Source organism: Kryptolebias marmoratus, linkage group LG20 (assembly GCF_001649575.2).
Source record: "Kryptolebias marmoratus isolate JLee-2015 linkage group LG20, ASM164957v2, whole genome shotgun sequence".
Lineage (NCBI taxonomy): Eukaryota > Metazoa > Chordata > Actinopteri > Cyprinodontiformes > Rivulidae > Kryptolebias > Kryptolebias marmoratus.
Window position 1 is genome coordinate 3,518,902 of NC_051449.1, and position 18,494 is coordinate 3,537,395.

The 18,494-nt window shown below is 37.1% G+C and overlaps 1 protein-coding gene across 1 annotated transcript in view; it reads left to right on the forward strand.

The window, feature by feature from the left end:
- The window catches only part of cadm3 (cell adhesion molecule 3), a 116,206-nt gene that overhangs the window by 68,261 nt on the left and 29,451 nt on the right, over positions 1 to 18,494 (forward strand). Inside the window, exon 5 of the mRNA XM_037981910.1 lies at positions 10,754 to 10,906. Coding sequence (XP_037837838.1) covers positions 10,754 to 10,906 — 153 coding nt within the window. The remainder of the gene's footprint in view (positions 1 to 10,753; positions 10,907 to 18,494) is intronic.

Genomic DNA, 18,494 nt, shown 5'->3' on the forward strand with positions numbered 1-18,494 from the left:
TAGCTACTAACATGTTGCTATGAAATACCAAGAAAAAAAAAAAGAAAATACACATTTAAGCCGACTTTCTGATGCACATGTCAGATACCTGCCATTTTTTTTTAGCAAGTTCATGAAAAATTTAGACTTGATATACAAAACAAGAAGCGATAGGGACTCAATCGGCCACAGATCAGCAGACTGGTTTAAATACATTTAGACGTTATCTTGCAGGCCAGATAAAACTGCAGGAAGTGCTGAACTGGGCCGGTGGGCCTTAAGTTTGAGAAATGCTCTAAATTGACAGAGGGATGCAGAGGAGGTGCAACGCAGATTTATGCTGAACGGAAAAGAGGAGATGAAAAGAGGTAAGCTGCGAGGGGAAATAGTGGCAGAAATATTAAAAAATGTGGTTTGTAACTGATGTACTTTGCTGCAGAAGCCCAGGTTTTTATGCCTGGTGTGCCAATAAAACAAATTTGAATTTAAGAGAGTTCTTGGCAGAGTGGAAACTTGTCTGGAAAGCCATAAGCAGGCAGGAGGCAGATGAAACAGAAATGTGGACTCAGTATGTGTTGGGACAGAACCCCCCCCCCTCCTCTCCCAGAATGTTTGAAGTTGAAAGAGCATGAGAAAGATGAGGGAGGAGGAAGAGTAGCCGGTGGAGGGAGAAGAGGCAAAAATAGCTCTTGTGACCAGATCAACAGTTTGGAGAGGACAGGATCTGGAGTTTGAGATGCTGAAAAGAGCTGCTTGTTGAACAGCAGATTTAGTCGGGAAGGAAGGAACTGGATGCTGATAAACAGATCCTGTAGTTGATATGTAATCAACATGCAAATGTTCCATCTTCTCAGCTCAGAGATTACCTGAAACAATTTCCTGATACAAGCTAGAGGTTCTGTTCACTCTGCATGTACTAACAGGAAATAAAGCTTCGAGATGGGAACTTTTTAAGCCAAATTAGCATTTGTTGGCACAGGAATGTAAAAATTCCCATGTGTTACGAGGTAAGATCTGCGTAAAACCAAAAGTCATTCACAATACATGCTGTAAGGATGACATCTTGTGATATTGCATCATAAGATGATCTTTTAAAACTCATAAAACTGGCAATAAAGCTAGTGGGTTTCTAGCTAGTGAATTTCTTCAAGTAAAGCAGGCCTTTCATACTGTATATGTTTTTGTTAGAAATTCTGAAACTGATTTTCTACCTTTATTATAGCGACACCATTAAAATAAATAACCAAAATAAAGATGTCAGGCCGTGTTAAAGCAGTAAGTTCTAGGCATATTTCATGTTCACTGTTTATATAAAGGATGAACATTAGCCTTTGGTTAATGAGCTACTGTTTTCAAGACTGACATTTAGCCCATTGCTATCATGCATTATTTGAAGCCAACAGTGTTTAGACAAAAGCTGCTAATTAAAACCTAACTTGATAAAGACACATTTTTTTTTAGGCCTAACATCCATTTAATTATTAAATTAATGTCACATCAATCACAAAAAAAACCCAGAAAAATTCAGTTAAGGACATCATCATCTTTGCAAAAAAACTTATTGAATTTGACTTTTTGTTCTTTTTTAACAAGCAGGAATAATAATACAAAGGGCCAAACTCTGATATTTTGTCTAACCATTATCAAGATGCTTTTGGTGCAGGAACCTAAAAGCTTAACTCTAAAGTTACTTCTTCCACTTGTGTATGAGGCCTGTGAGATGTTAGTTCTTTCCTTTCATTCTGACTGTGAAGGTTTCCTAAACATCCAAATCTTTGAAATCGTAACTAAAAGCTAAAATTAGCCGATCTGTCGATCAAAGCAAAATGAAGGAAGTTTCTAAATTCTTCAGTTTTGAAAGAATTGAAGGGATTTCAATGTATTTCAATGTGAAACATTTTTGGAAATAAAGTTAAATTATTAAAAAATTATTGACGTTACAAATACTAAAAGCCATTGTCCACTATTCCTGGTCCTAATGAATGTTTTGTTATATGAAAGCATTTTCTGCAGGAGGACAGCCGTATTAAAGATCTCCAAAATGCCTAACAGAACAAAAGACTGTAAGGATAAATGTGCCAGGAAAGTGTTGTTGTTGCTGACCCAAAATATACAGAACGCTGTTTTGATTTTCACATTTCACATTTGAGCTTTTTACTGATTGATCATTTCAGGATAATACAGATCCAAAAAATTTGGTTTAATAAAAAAAAGCAAGCAAGAGAAACAGAATGAACAACGTGACTAGAAAATTTTCCATATTGTAGTGAACTGCAGTGTTTAGAAAAAGAGTAATTTCACAAATGTTATGTAACAACCCCCCCTCTGGCTTCTTTATGCAGACTTTATTGCTCGTTAATAAGACAGCGTTTACGCCCAGCATCAAATAGTTGCAACTAATGGATTCCAGCACCAAAACCAAAGGACACTCACAGATGCTACAGGCTTTGATAAGAACAAAAAAAAAAAAAAACGCCATCATCTCAGGAATGAGAACTGTTGGAAGTGCTGTGACAAAGCAGTTGTTCCAACATGAGTCATAAATGAGCTGCACCTGTGTTTTCAGTGTGACACTTAAATGCAAAATTAGCCATTAAATCAGTCTGCAGCAATATTCTAAATGAGGCTTTTCCACAATAACATATTCTCTTTCTAAAATACATCATTAGTTCAACATTTTTACTAACAACTCAGGTTTTTTTCTGTCTAGTTAGCAGATGGGTCTTAGTATTGCAATCACCATAACTCTCAGTAGAAATTTAAATGAAAAACAAGATATTCAAATGCACAAAAAATGACCTCATTGTCACTATGAGAAACAGAAAACAAAACATGCAGATGATTTCAACCAAAAGGATTCAAAATCTTGGAGGAAAAAGGACACAATAGCTCATAGCTACAGATTTTTCTTAAACCTAGGTTGGAAAAACTACATGTTTCTGAATAAAACACACTTTTGCAGTTAGGTGATATTTGAAATACCAGCATGAATTTTGAGGAAAACAGCAGTGCATCAAAAGCTAAACTTGCTCAATTTCCTTTTGCTAAAACAGGCAAAAGACAATGGTGGATGATGTGTGCATGTGTCTGTCTGTTAGCAAAATATCTCATGAGTAACTGTACAAATGTTAATGAAACTTGCAGAGAGAAATCTTTGGAGGAACAGGTACAGCTGATTAACATTCAGTGTCAACACAATTCAACCCAACTGACCTTAAAAACACTAAAATGGTTGTAATTCAATCAGTTTTACAGATATTTTGCTATTATTTGGTTTGGTAGTAGCTGAGAGTCATTCACAACACATACTCATCTTGCATTGTTGCATGAGATTGAACATAATGTTTTTTGTTCAAACAAAATATCTCAACAACAGATGATCTTTGTTTAAATCTCTGGCTTGAAAGGCGATGGGTAATATGCATTTAGTTCTTTAATTATGAAATGAAATTGTGTGAAATATTAGTTTCTTGGCTCTCACTGCATTAACCTCTGTTTAAGTTTCTGACACACACACAGTAGGAAAATATTTTTTTTTAATTTAGAAAATAAAATATGTGAAGGGTTTTCTGAGTTTCAACTGTTCAAACAACAGCAAAAGAGCAGAAACGATTGTTTCCTTTTTTTTTCATGTTCAAAAAAAAAAATTGAATGTTTAAAGTTACGCTCATAAGGTCAGAGTTTCATGGGCTTTCAAGCTTTGGACCTAAAGTCAAACCAAAAGTCAGCTGTGTTCTTCTACCATAAAACCCACGCACACGTCTCACCCATAAATCCAGTATATATTCAAACTAAGGAATTCATTACATCCCTTCACCACAGAAACAAAAGCCAAACAGCAGAGCGCGACCTATTGGCAGACTGTTTACGTCGCCCGCATCAGACTAAACAGCACCAGGCATGCGTGCAATTTTCAGGGGCCTCCCGATCGATACGCCTCCGTAACTAGATATGATATCAGCTCTGAAAATCCATCACACCTGTAGGTGCGAGCGCTGTACATCGTTCATAATGAAAAAAGAAAGAAAGAAAAGAGGGGGAAAGAGCCTGGGGTCTGAAGAGATTAGAAATGTGTGAGATGTAAGGAAAGAAGATGAAGAAGAACAAGAGGGAGGAGACCAAAGAGGACCAAGGGGAAGAGAATTAGGGAGACTGATAGTTGAGCACAAGGTCCAGCGGGTGTGGATCAGTGTGTGTGTGTGACTGTATGCCTCACAGACACACACACAACGTGGGTAGCTCATGAAGACTAATGTTGTGACCTTGCTTAGCGATAAGGCATGAAGATAAAGTAGCGTTAGATAAAATAACTGAAAGAGAAACAGAGGTGTGTGTGTGTGTGTGTGTGTGGACAGTGAAACGGACACCAGGAGAGACAGAGATGAAGAGCTAAACATATACAAATATAATTTAATTATAAAAATCTAATTAGATGAGAAAAACAGACAGTAACCACAACAAAAGCATAAAACTTGGACACATTTGTGTTGGAACTTACAGGTGCAATTATTTTTCTGATGTTTGTTTGCCTGTTGGGTTAGCAAAATATCACATGAACCATTGGATAGATTTTAACGAAACTCTCAGAAAGTGATTTCTGGTTGTACATCTACAACTGATTAACTTTTGGAGTCAACCCAATACGAGCTAATCAACATTATGAAGCACAGAAATGGTTTGAACTCATCATTTTTAGAGATATTAGGTTAAAGTTTTGTGTGTTAGTGGTTGAGAGTCGTCTTCGACACATTCTCTGTGTGCTATCACATCTCACGAGATCTTACAATACTGCATTAGATTGTGCATAATGTAATTTACAAGGTTTGAACAAAACAGCAATAGCTCTGTCCTTTTTCAGCATAAAATGATTTCAGTTTAAAATTCTGGCATGAAAGGCAATGGGCGATTTGCATTCCTTAAAAGAATGTTAGGCTTATAATTTGTTCTCTGAATTAGCCTTTCTGTACAACTACCTCATCTAATAATGAGTTAGAAATGATAGTAGTGTTTATAGCTCAGTGCATAACTAAAAAACAGCATTTTGCATCTACTAAAATGTGTTTTTGAATTTGTTTCCTCACATTAAGTAAGGATCTTAGTGGCTAACTTGGATTACCCTGCACTTCTCTTTCTCCAGCATCACATTTAAATCTCTGTTCAGTTTCATCCATGTCTAATCCGTCCAATAAAATCCCAAGATGTAGGTGGTGACAAGTCTTTGACAACACAGAGAGTAGGCTGTTTTCTTGGCTTTTTGCTGTGTTCAGCTTGTAGCTTGTTTCGTCTCTGCTCTACAACAAACACACTGCAGGAGCTGCATGCGGAAATTCAGGGTGTGTCTCCGATCTCTACCTCTATATGAGAGATATATGCTTTTAAATGTACGGAAATGCAAAATAGCCCCTCACTAGGTTTCTGTGTGAAATTATCACAGGGTTTATAGTTTTAATTACCTCACTTGAAGCTTAATTTTGGTGCAGAGATTAAAAGTTGTATTCAGAACCATATGCTGTTAGTTAGAGGTGCAAGAGAGCAAACCTGAACATTACAGCCCGATCTTAAAGGTCAGTAGTTTTCAAACCAATCTGATGACCTAAAGAAGTTTAAAGTTTAGTTTATGATTACCCAACTACACAATGACATAGCAACAATTTGACGAACAGTTTCTGTTGATTTGATTCCATATTTCAGAGATATAGAGTCAAATTTTTGATTTTCAAATGGTAGTCAGTTAAGATTAGAGAAAATCCAGCAAAAATATTGTGCTCTTTTTCAGATTCCTAGTTGTATTTTGAAAATTTATCAAAAATGCATTCATGATTAAAATGAAGCTAGCTTTTCTTAAAGTTTTAGCTGTTTTGGTCAAACGTTATGGATGATTCCCCTGTGGTAATTTGAGATCTCGTGAGACGTGTTAGATTTCAGAGAATGTGTTGAGAATAACTCTCAGCTACTACCACACCAAAATGTAGCTCATCGTCTGCCCAGTTGACTGAGTTGTAGCCATTTTTGTGTTGGCTGATTTGAAAACAGATTGTTGCACAATTAGTTAGTGCTAAGACTGTGTGTTGGGAACGTCTCTGAGCTACTATCATGCACAATTTTAGCTCAATGTCTCTTTTTTTTTTTTTTTTTTATCAAGTTGTCTTCAAAAGTTGTAGATGCACATCAAATGCTTATTTCCTGAGTTTTACACACAGAGACAGACACAGGCATTTCATGGCAGAGGACGATAATAGTTATTTTTACAATATCTGAGATTATTGAAGAAGCTTTGGTTGCTTTTGTTCCAATCTCTTTAAGACCCAGCTACTGAAAAACCAAGGCTGCTCTGAATGATCTGCTATAGTTTGGTGCTATATGCAAATGTTGTTTTATGGGGATGGAGATCAATAATGGGAGAAAAGATTTTTACATATTTTGCAAGTATTTTACATGCAAAACATTTTAGTCAGGAGTAGTTTCATGTGTAAAAAGGAACAACTAGGATAGCACAGCTGTGCAGAGGCTAGAGCTGTTGCTTCACAGAAAGAAGGTTGCAGGTTTGCCTCCCCCCTGGGGCTTGTTTTGTGTGGAGTTTGCATGCTCTTCACATACATGCCTGTTTTTTTTGTTTTTTTTTTCTCCAGACTCTCCCATTTCCTCCCACATTCCAAAAACATACATGCTGGGTTCATTGACAACTCTAAACTGCTGCTCGGAGTGAATGTTTGTCTCTACATGTCACCGTGATGGACTTGTGATCTGCTCAAGGTGTATCCCACCCTTTGCACAATGACCGCCGGGGCACCAGCTCCCCCACAACCCTTCACAGACAAGTGGGTAAAGAAAATGGATAGAAGGGAATAATTAAATTTGGACTTTAAGCTTTTGCGAGCCTTCAACATGCACAAAAATCAATATAACATAGCGAAGGACAGAGGAAAACCCTCAGAGCCCAACATATCTTTCATTTTTGCCATGAAATTGCCAATGTAGGCAATGGCCATGACTGCTCCATCTGTTATGCACAAACCTCCCTTAATTCTGCAAAGGTTGTATTCTAACTTTAACCAGCTATAAATATAAAATTCAGTTTATCGAATTATTGCGTGGATCTGGCCAGAAAGGTTTCATGGTTGTCACGCATTCAGCTGTTATTTGTGAAAAGTCTAAGTCTGCATGCTGGTAGCAAAGGACAAAGCTGAAAGGCTTTAACTGAGTAAGAAAGTTAGACATCTTGTGTGGAAAGACAGGCAGGTAAGTCAGTAGAAAGACAGGCTGCAATCACACAGTACAAACACTGCAGAGGTCAATGCTATCACGGAAACGAGCAGTTATTTCGTAGCATTTCATCATCATCATCTATCTCGGTCGCCTATGCTCTCTCCCTCTTTCATGGCAGGATTTCTCATTGATGACAAAGTCATTTATGTTTTTCCTTCACTTCCCCCCTTTTCTCGCACCACCCATCCCTTGTGGTTTCTCTCTTTATCCTCTTTGCTATTTATGTTTCCTCTGTTTTATTTCTCTGTTTTCTCTCATGCACTTTCTCCCGTCTCTCATTCTCAATTTGCATCTCTTTTTCAGTCTTTTTGTCTTCCACTGCCTTGCTCAGGCTTACATCTCTGCTATTTTTACTGCTCTCACCTCATCTACATCACTCTTCCTCCTCCTCCCCTCTTCGCCTCTTACATCATATTTCCTCTAAACACCTCAGCCCCTCCCTTCCTCCTCTTTCTTTCTATTACGTCTTTCACTTTTCTATGCTTTAAATTTTGTGCATTATCTTTCTTACTTTCCATTTTCCTCCAATGCATTGCTTTTTCTCTTGTTTTTTTCTTTTCTTCCTACAGCCTGTACCCCATTTTCCTTTACATTCTGTCCATTTTATATGATTTCCTTTCACCTTTCCCACATTTTTACCTTACCTTTTCTCTTTTTTTCCTCTTTCCAATCTCTCCCTGCTTTCTGCTTCCCATATTCTCTGTTCAATCTTTTTTTGTTGCTACTACTTTTTATCCTCTGGTTTCACATCATCCTTCCTTCACCAATTTCTTTCAACCATCTTCAATTGCGTTCTTCCTTTTCATCACTCCGCCAGCCCGTTTTTTATTACTTGCATCTTTCCTTCGCTATTTTATTTTCCTTCTGCTTTTCTCTCCAGTTTTTAAATATTTTTTTTCTTTCCGCTCTGAGCTCCTCCCCGTTTTGTACTCCTTGTTTATCTCTTTTGCGTGACTTACATTTTGCCATTTTGTTTGCCTTTTCTCACTCTCTTTGTCTTTTTTTTCTACTGATGTAGCATCAGGACAACTTGCTTCCTAAACTTTGTGTATATTAGAAAGCAGTACAAGGTGGCTGCATCTTTCTTTTTAAATTTAACTCGCAAAGTGTCTCAGGGGACAATTCTCTTTTCTTTTATTAACTGTTCTCCCTTTTGGCTACAGAAAAGTTTGGTTGTCCACATGTGATAACTTAATGTCCAGGAGCAGCAGTTCTGCTGATTTCCTCATCCATATCTCTAAGGCTGAGCCCACACACGCTGTGGAGAAAACATTTTTTTGTCTGTATGTAGTTATGATAGAGGTTTTTTAGGTCTCTACCCAAAGCTCATGGCCATAAATGAGGGTTGGAACATAGATTGACCAGTAAATCTAGACCTTGTCTAGATCTTGTTTAGCTCCCTCTTTATTGCAACTAATCAGTTGATCACCTGAATCAGTGGGGATGCTGCATCAATCCGCCTGTCAGTCTCTCACTCCCTCCATTCCTCACTCATTAACAAGACTCCAAAGTACTTAGACTCCTCCACTTGAGGCAAAACCTCTCTCCTGACCCGGAGTGGGCAGTCCACTGTTTTCCAGATGAACCACGACCTCAGATCTGGAGGTGCTGATCCTCATCCCAGCCTCTTCACACTTGGCTGCAAACCTCCCCAGCAAGAGCTGGAGGTCGCAGTTCGATGAAGCTAAGAGGGTTGCATCCTCAGCAAAAAGCAGAGTCGAGATTCTCTCGCCACCAAACTCAACACCTTCCACCCCACGGCTATGCCTGCAAATTCCCTCCATAAAAGTTATGAACAGAAAAGGCAGCCCTGGAGGAGTCCTACCCTCACTGGGAACAGGTCCAACTTACTGCCAGCTATGTGAAACAACCTTGCACTCCTTTGGCACAGGGACTGAGTGGCCCTTAGTAAGAGGCCACCCACCCCATACTCCCAGAGCACCCCTCACGGGATGCCCCTGGGTACACAGTCATAAGCCTTCTCCAAATCCACAAAACATATAGAATGGTTGGGCAAACTCCTGTTCTTTTTTGTTTGGTTGCATGTTTCATAAAACAGTTTTAAACCTGGAGATCTATCAAACGCAACTGTTCTACAGGATCTGGTTTTAGTTTCAAGTTGTATCCCTGTGGCATCTTTTTTAGTTCTACTGTTAATATTTCAAAAGGTTTTTCCTAAAACTCCAGATGTCTGTTTTCAATACAAAATAATTTTTTTTTAAAACATTAGGTGAGTTATTCAATCCCTCTCCAGCAGTTAAAAATGTTAATTCATGCTGTTTTGTCCTTCTATTTTTTTCTGCCGTAATGCTTTTTTATTTGTGCTTATTCCAGGATTTTGTTACATCTGTGTCCTGTATCGGCGCATCTCTTGCAGCTATACGTGCTTAAATTTATGCTATGTATACGTGATGCGGGAAACAGCTTAAATTCTGCTCTTCAGCTTATTGGCCTCTAGCAGTCAAGTCATTTTTAATGCCTTATATTCTTGTTGGATACCTCAGATCCTGTGAGCAGGATCTATTAGTTGTGCCTTGCCCTAAAATGAGAAGAAAGGAGAAATATGCATTTGCTGATTTGAGTCCGAGGCTGCACTGTCTCCCCCTTGGGAGTCAGATCAGCAAACTCTGTAGGTTGTTTAGAATCAGAAGTGAAAAAGGAATAGGTTTACTAGTTTGCATTTCATTGCTGTAATTGCCCACCACCAAAAGGTGAAGGCGGACAATAATGTTCTTGTATGTGTTTCTGTGCTCGTCTGTCTGTCTGTTACCAAAATAACTCATGAACTGCTGGATGAATTTTAATGACACTTGCAAAACTAATTATTGGGTAACCATCTACAACTGATTTATTTTTGGAATCAATCTGATTTAATATGGCTGCCATAGACAGAAAAATGACTATACCACAGATATTGAGCTAAAATTTGGTAGATAAGAGTATTTCACAACACCAAGCCCTACTCATTCTGCAGCATTTTTGCTTACAAGTTTAGGGTTATCTATTTCTCTGTTAGCAAAATATCTTATGAACAACTATACTTGTTTACTTGTCTATCAGTATGTTTGTCCAGAACAGGTGTCTCTAAAAATTGAGTCCTTGTGTCTCAATAAGACCACCAGTATAAAAAAAAGGTTAAATAAAAACTAAAATAAACCACAGAAAACAATTTTATTGGAACTTTCAAAACATAATCATTGGATTTACCACCACAACTTTGGAAATCAATTCAGTTCAAGATGGCTACAAAAATGATGAGATATGTTCAGAAAAGAAGTCCAGTTGTTTTTGTTTTTAACCTTTTTTTGGACTGTGTAAAAATCACATATTTTTCACTCATATGACTGAAAAACACTCACTAAAGATAAAAAAGAAGAGTCAAACACTGACAATAATCAGAAAGATAGAAGCTGTTAAATAAACTCTTACATAACAGCACTTAAACCTCCTTAAACAATTCATAAAGCACATTTCTAAATATTGATATCTCATTTCTTCCCATCCTCAGCACTGAGAGACATCCGCATCCAGCTGCACCGCTCGACGCCCATGGAGCTTTCCATCACCATATCTGACGTGCAGCTGTCTGACGAGGGCGAGTACACCTGCTCCATCTTCACCATGCCCGTCCGCACTGCCCGGGCGACTGTCACCGTGCTTGGTGGGTCACACACAAACACCATCAGACACAGTTTCCAACATGAAGTATATTGAACAAGAAGCTGTCATCTTGATCCTGGAGTTGAAACTTCTTGAGGCTTAGAATAAACCCTTGGCTCTGTGTCAGGCATATTTTAATGTTAACTCATGCAGAAATAATGAAAGGTATGTGTGTCCTTGTGTGTTTAAAAAAGGTTTAGGGATTAAGTTGGATTTTGAGTACAAAAAAAAACTTTTAAAAAGATTTTCTCCTTTTTTACATCTAGTTTGACCAAACTTCAAGTCTTTTTTTGCCATAAAGTCTCTAAATATGGACAGTTCTGACTGTCCATCTCTTGTCGTTCATCTCTGGGAAGACTAGCCCAAGGCTTTTCACATTTTTTTGGTTCAATTAGAGTATTCTGAAAATATTTCTTTGTTCTCACTGCAGGATAATGGTGCAGCATGGCGTTCTTGCTTCTCTTGTGTTCATAGTCAGCCTCCTTTGAGACTGATTGACGTCTGTACAAATCAGCTTGACTGCAGTCTATTTTCATTTCTCCATACACCTGTGAAATTGTGACAAATTGAAATGAATGAAATTAAGCTTTTGGCACCTTTTATATTTTCTCTGCAGTCGTCATGTTATTTATACAGATTTTACAAAAGTTAATTACTTTTCCTACCAGTCACTCTCAGACTGCGTGGTGAAAAAAAAGGCTGATGAAGTTACATCAGTTTAATGTGACCTGTCCAACTGTGAAAAAAACACCTGAAAATCACCTTGATACCCCGCTGTGAAATTTATCCCGCAGAGTCTACCTTGTTTTAGAGCCAAATTAGGTTTGACCCTGCTGATATTCTTTGTTTAGGTGACTTGCAAAGGGAAAGTTGCTCGTCGGCATTAAGCAAAGTATTGGTATTTCAGCAGTTTAGTGCTGAGCATCCATAAAGTTAGAGGCCCATGTGAAAGATTTATTTACAAGGAATACTTGCAACCATTGCACTTCGCACAAAGATAGTTAGACATTTAGTCCATTGGATGGGGAAAGCTGCATAAGTGCTAAAACATACATTGCTCATAATGCAGCTTGATTGCATCTTTTCATTAGACTCTGCTCTAATGAAATCTAATTTGGTCTTTAAAGAGTTGCAATTGCCTTGTCAACAAAGAACTAAATACAAGCCAAAATCTCTCTCCAGAAGCAGATAGTCATAAACACCATGGTATCATATTAGTTCACCAGTTTGAGGTGTTTATACTGTCAACCTCTGTGCAAGGCCACCCTACTGAGCCCTGCAAGGGACATTGGAGGTAAAAAAAAAGTTAACATGTATTTTTATAAGATCTTGCAAAAGTTTTTGCCAGAGCTCAAGTTTCTTTTGCAAAACAAGTTTCTATTGCAAGATCCTGCAAAAGTTTTGAGAGATTTCAATTTTTTTTGAGATCCTGCAAAAGTTTTGCAAATTCCTGAAGCTTTTTTTTTTGTTGCTTTTTTTTTTGCTTTTGGTGAAATACCAAGTTACTCATCCTGCCAGAATCTGTGTCCTCCTCTATCTTTAGTAAAGAAAGAGCAAACATCTTCAAAATCATAGAAGTAATCTGTCATGATGAGAAGAATTAATTAACTACAACACTTGGATGTTAGTTATATTCTGTTCATTATTACTATCTGTCCATGACATCAAAATTACAGGAGTAACTAATGATCTGAAAGAAATAAAATTTAAACACTCAATGGTGGAAAATTCTCTGTCCTTTATTGGAACAAACATGCTTGTTGAGAACATGATACATCGGGCTACAGCATCATGCCCTGGTTTTTCAGCAGACTACCTCGATTTAATGACATAAATACATGAGAACAAAAATGTTTACTCTTGCTGTGGGCCACAAACTCAACAATAAAATAACAATACAAAATATATATTTAAACATAAGTATTTCAAGGTTTGCTTGGTTGAATATGAGGCATAGTCACCTAAATCTACTTTTCCTGCTTTGTGTGCTCTCAACACAGTCAACACAAATTCTGTCGGGAATAATTACATTGGCAGAACACTGGAAGTGCATGTCTTGTACTTAAAAACTTTTGAGGAATCTTGCAAAAATACCTTTTTTTTTGCTTCCAGTGTCCCTTGCACACCTCAGTAATAACCTCATATAACTCTCAGGTGGAGATAAAGCAGCTCCACTCATCCTAACTGAGATAGATGTTGTTACCTAGCTGTGATGCATCGTTGTAGCATGAAATAAATTGTGGTTGCCATGGCAGCGAGCAGCGTGCCTCCTCATTGATTGGACATTGGGCTAATTGGCTTTGAACTCCCCCTACATTTGGTCTTTCAAGTATTGATTTGTCAAGTCGTTTCTGTTATTCGGTGTTGGCTTTCTTGGCTGCTTTTTATTCTTGTACTTCAAGCTGAAAATTGTTGTAATGCAACAGCTAATGGCCATACATAACAAACCACAATGGAGACTGAGTGTGCTCGTAGAAAAGACAGCTGGTCGGAAATTCCCGAGAAGCTGTGCGGTTCAGATTTGCAGCCAACTCAACCCAATTTACAGCCAACACTTTACAGATCCTGTAGTTTTATAATGGTGTGTTATAAATGTAATGTGTTCTTGTTCTAATCACTTAAATAAAAATGTGTCCATCACGTAACATTGAAGTGGCTAAAGAAAAGGCTTTTACTATAGGTTATTTTGGAATGTTAAAATGGTTTCATCAATGTTTTTCATTCCTCTCAGTTTTTCAATTTGGCCACATCATAATTAGCCAAGAAATTCTTGGATGACAACCCAAGCTGTTCGGGGTTTCTGCCTCATTTCTTTTGGAAAATGCACTTAGTGGAAACAAGAGATGCAAGAATTTAGATATTTTGGGTGGGGTAGGGTGGCTTATGTTTACACGGCAGCTCTGTAGCTGAAAAGCCAAAGGGCTGTTCCTCTGATTTACCATTAGTCATTCGGCAGTAGCGGAAGCATCGTTGAATACATCCCTTTTCTTTTTATTCAGATGTCTTGGCAGGGCTACGAACATAATAAAAGCAATTAAATGAAGCTGCCCTGGACAACAGCATGAGCAGTAGCCAAATGAAATGTCAAAATGTTGTTTGTGTTTGTAAGAAGGATGGGAATTTCTCACAGAAGCAAGGGTAAAGGCAGGTCATCCCCTGTTATTTAAAATTAACATGACTGCTCTGAGTTTCACAGAAATTTGCAACAATTGTGATTCAAGCATTTGTTTTTCTATTCAGCGTTATTGACAGTTGTGACACTGTTCTGCGTTCAATAAATATTTCATGACCCCCGAGAGAGAGCCGACCCATTAAAAATATATGGTAAAATGTCTAAAACACACAGATCTCTATGGGAAAATCAGGCATAGATTTAGTTTTATTGGTGGAGAAGTGTTTGTTTGTGGGGTTTTTTTTGCTCTTGTTTTGACATGGATGTTTTTGCTCTTGCACACACAATTACACATCGGTGCACAACTGCTGAGTATGGTCAGTTTTAAATGACTGAGTGTGTGAAATCTGTGTCATGCCTCTGCTCCATCCTGAGCTAAGCACAGAATAATTTATAGTGGCTTTTTTTTCTTTTTCGCTCTTCTTGTAAAGAAAAGGGTCTCGACATGGTTTCTCCAGCCAGTTCTATACGTGCAGTATTATTCCTTCATTAATATTCAATGCTACTTTTCTGCCAGGGAGCTTCCGCACACAGTGCAGTACATCAAATGCTACTACATTAAAAATTGACCACATTTTTATTTTATTTTTTTATGTACACCTTGTTCAGTTCTCAGCACTTTTTAGTGGTTCTTGTGTTTACCCGTTGGCTGTAATAAAATTAATACATATAGAGGGGGAAAAAAAACTTACCTGTTTCCAAAATGTTTGGAAATAAGAATTTTTTTTGTATTTTTTTTTTTTTTTTTTTAAATAGTACAAATGTGCGAAATGTAAAATTTGAGAAACTCAACTGTCAAACATAGATGCTCCTTTTGCTGTGGAATTATCTTGACTGAATTTGAAATCTCCAGAATGTCCTGCAATGTTCACAGAGGTTCTTCATTTCTTCGCTGGTGTCGCAGAGGTTTGCGGTTTTGTTGCTTGATTTTTTTTTTTCCAACATGCTCAAAATATTTGTACAGGTTTTCTCTCAAAATAACCACAAAGTTGAAATCCCGAACCCATCTCAACTACATAGGGATACAGTTAGGAAATGCATTCCAAATCAAAAAGATAAAGTATTTTCTGACAGATAAAAGCTATTGCTGAATGTTGTTGTCAACAGCACCAATATGGCAAAATTACCAGACTTGGCAGCACTCAAAATTTAATTTCATGCTACAGAAAAATTTCAAAACCAGACAGATTTTTTGTAAATATCTTTCAAATCAAGATATTTCACACAAATTTTAAAATTGGGTTATAATTTAATATTTAATAAGTAACTCTTCTTGTCTAAAATAAACCATTCATCCATCCACCCAAACATCCTTTCTTTAAAACAAGACATTTTAGTGGCTGGCACAAAATCTTGTCAATTAAAAAGATATATATTGTTCCTTCCTGGCATCCCATTAATGCTTTGCTCTTATATCCATGCACCTCTAACTTGCTGTCCAACCCTCTCTGCTTGTGATCTTTCAGCTATATCTCTTTCTCCCTATATATATCCATCATTCTCTCTCCTGCCCTAATGCACAAGATGGCAGTTTGCAGTGAATGGCAAACCGAATGTTCATTATTTAAAAAGCAGAATGACAGTAAACCCTGCCAGCACTTGGAGAAAAGTGCTGCCTACAATGACTCCAGATGGAGCACGGCGAGTTTAGAAAGTTTCCTGCTCTTGCCTTCAACCATGACGGCCAAGACGAAATGGATACTGAAATATTTGGCAGAATGGATATGTAGATTAATTTTCCTGCTTTTGTTTTTTTTTTCTTTTCACTTTAGCTCATCCTCCAGGCTAATATGGTAATTAGGCAAAAATGTTGTCCTATTTTAACTGAAAGTGGAAAAATGCTCTTGGGTATAGAAGATACATCATAAAATTTTGGTTTTGCAGAGGGCGTTGTGGGGTTTTACTTTGCTAGAGCTTTTTTTTTTTATTAATATGACTTTTTGCTCATGTTGTTTCTCTTTGACTCACTCTTGCCCATCACCTAAGGCATCAGCGCCTCCCACCCAGCCAAACAACAGCAACAACAACAAGAAAAATCCCATCTTTGCTGTTAAATAATATATTTTTTAAATGTAAACTTATTTCATAATTTGTACAAAATTTCTGTTTGTTGTCACATTTAAAAAATAATAATTTAATTTTAAGAAAGAGCTGTTTTTCCATAACATTTACAAGACTTATTTGAATTGTAGAAATGCCATTTTAAAGGGATGAGACGCATCCTGTTCTCCTTGAATTAATTGCATTTCCATGAACATCTCAGTAGGCAGCCATCTGCCATTTGGGGCTCCTCTGCAAATGTTGGAATACTTAATAGGAGTGCCACAAGTACTGCTGGAATGTTAAGTTAATGAAGGATTTTATCATTTTCTTTTGGGAGCGTCTTTAAGCTTCTGTCGTGTTTTGAAGTCTTACTAAAAATGTGGTTAGCATTTCAAATTTGTCACAGGAGTGAAATGCGTTGCAGAATGACCTTTTTCCACATTATGAATACAGACAAAATTCTACTGCAATAAAAGTCTACTGCATAGGATATTTCGGGAAAATGATAAAATTGTAATTTGCAGTCTAAAGCAAAACCCAAAACAATTTGTATTGCTAATAAAAAATGTATGAATTAGTCATAGACAATTTCCTCAGTTCTAAAAACACAGCAGTATAGGTTTCCTTAAAATTAATTGTAGTCGTTACCAAAAGATATGTTCTGATGCCAAATATATACATTAATTCATATTGTCACAGAAATCCACCATTAAATGTTGATGCGAGTTATGACGTTATGCTGCTTTGCCTAAAATTGTTAAATTCAACAAAGTGTTGAATCTATAAGTTGCTCTGACTATAGTTTAATCAGCTGCAGAAATTTCTTGCTTATCATTAGAACATCAGATAATTGGGTGGGATTGTGTGAGTAGTCATTAACAGCACTGCTTCCCTGCAAGGTTTTGATTTTAAACCTTTTGATTGCCTTTTTTCAACAGGATCTCACTTATTAGTCACTTATTATTAGATCACATTCCTCACTTGTTAGTTGGTCTTTAGCCCTTGAAGTCAAGCTTTGCATTCAGAAGATGTTTGCTTGGCCTTGAGGATTTCTTGATTAAACTCAGGCAACAAAAAATTTGAAGCTACAGTTAAAACAGAATCAGGTTTTGGCTCTAAAATAGTGAATTATACTTCTGTGTTTTTAAATTGCAACACCTTAGAAATACCGTGCAGATACCGTGTTTTTCTGTGGAGGTAACTTGAACATTGAAAAAAGATCTCATAAGGAGGTGCCAGTATGTGACAAATTGTGGCTTGAAAGTGGGTCACCTTTTCAAATGTTTTTCTGTTTAGATGTTTTTTTTTTCTTTGCAGTTTTCATAAATAAAATAAAAAAGCGACCTTTTTGATAGTTTTATGTTTTAACCAGAACTACACTGGTTGATTTATGTGTTTGTGTTGCTCTTAGCCTTCGTCTTTTGTGCACTTTCAGTTTTTGTTAGCTTAGGTTTAGGCAATAAAAAAAACCTGTAATGTTTGGGAAAACATTTGCATTGTGTAGCTCAGAAGTGGTTCTAAATTGGCAGTAGTTGTGAATAATCCTCTTTTTTTTGCTTTATACCAGTGATGAACTAGGAGTCAGTCCAGAGTGCAGAATCCAGATGAAACTAATGATTTTAGGGCTGTCTTCACAAAGAATCCTGGAATACCTAATAAATGTCTGTAATAAAGTTTGACATAAATGGGGAAAATAAATCCTTAAATGCCGAAACAAGTGTTTTGGCATTTCAGACTAGAAGATGCGATTTACACAATGCATGGCCTGTGACCATTCTAAAACCCAGAAAGCCACTACTGAAGAAAACTCATATTAAATCTCGACTAAAGTTTGCCAAACAGGAAGTGGAAGACGCCATGGTCACACACTTCTCCGCAGCTGGCCGTGGAATGCTTGTAGAAATGGAGGGTAAAATAAATGCCATAAATTATAGGGAATCCTGGTTGATGCTGTCTGTAACAGAACTGTGTTGTATTTATAATCTCTCCCATCTCACCTGCTGAAACTTGGAACTCCTTCAGAGAAGTCATAGGTGTCTTTGTGACCTCTCTCACTATTCTCCTTGTATGGTTATTCAGTTTGTGAGAACATCCTGCACTTGGTAGATTTATACACGTCCCATAATCCTTCCATTTCTTGATGATGGATTTACCAGAATTCCTGGGGATGTTTTGATACTTGGATATCTTTTGTACCCATCCCCTGATTTGTACTTTTCTCTGAGTTAAATTAGGACAGTCACTTTAAAAGCAGTGAAAGTTTACTCACTTATTTCACAAAACATATTTTATTTAATTGGCATTACTTTGGAGAACAAATAATTTCATTTTGTTTTATTTTCTTTTTGTCAAAAAGATCAATTTATATTGACCA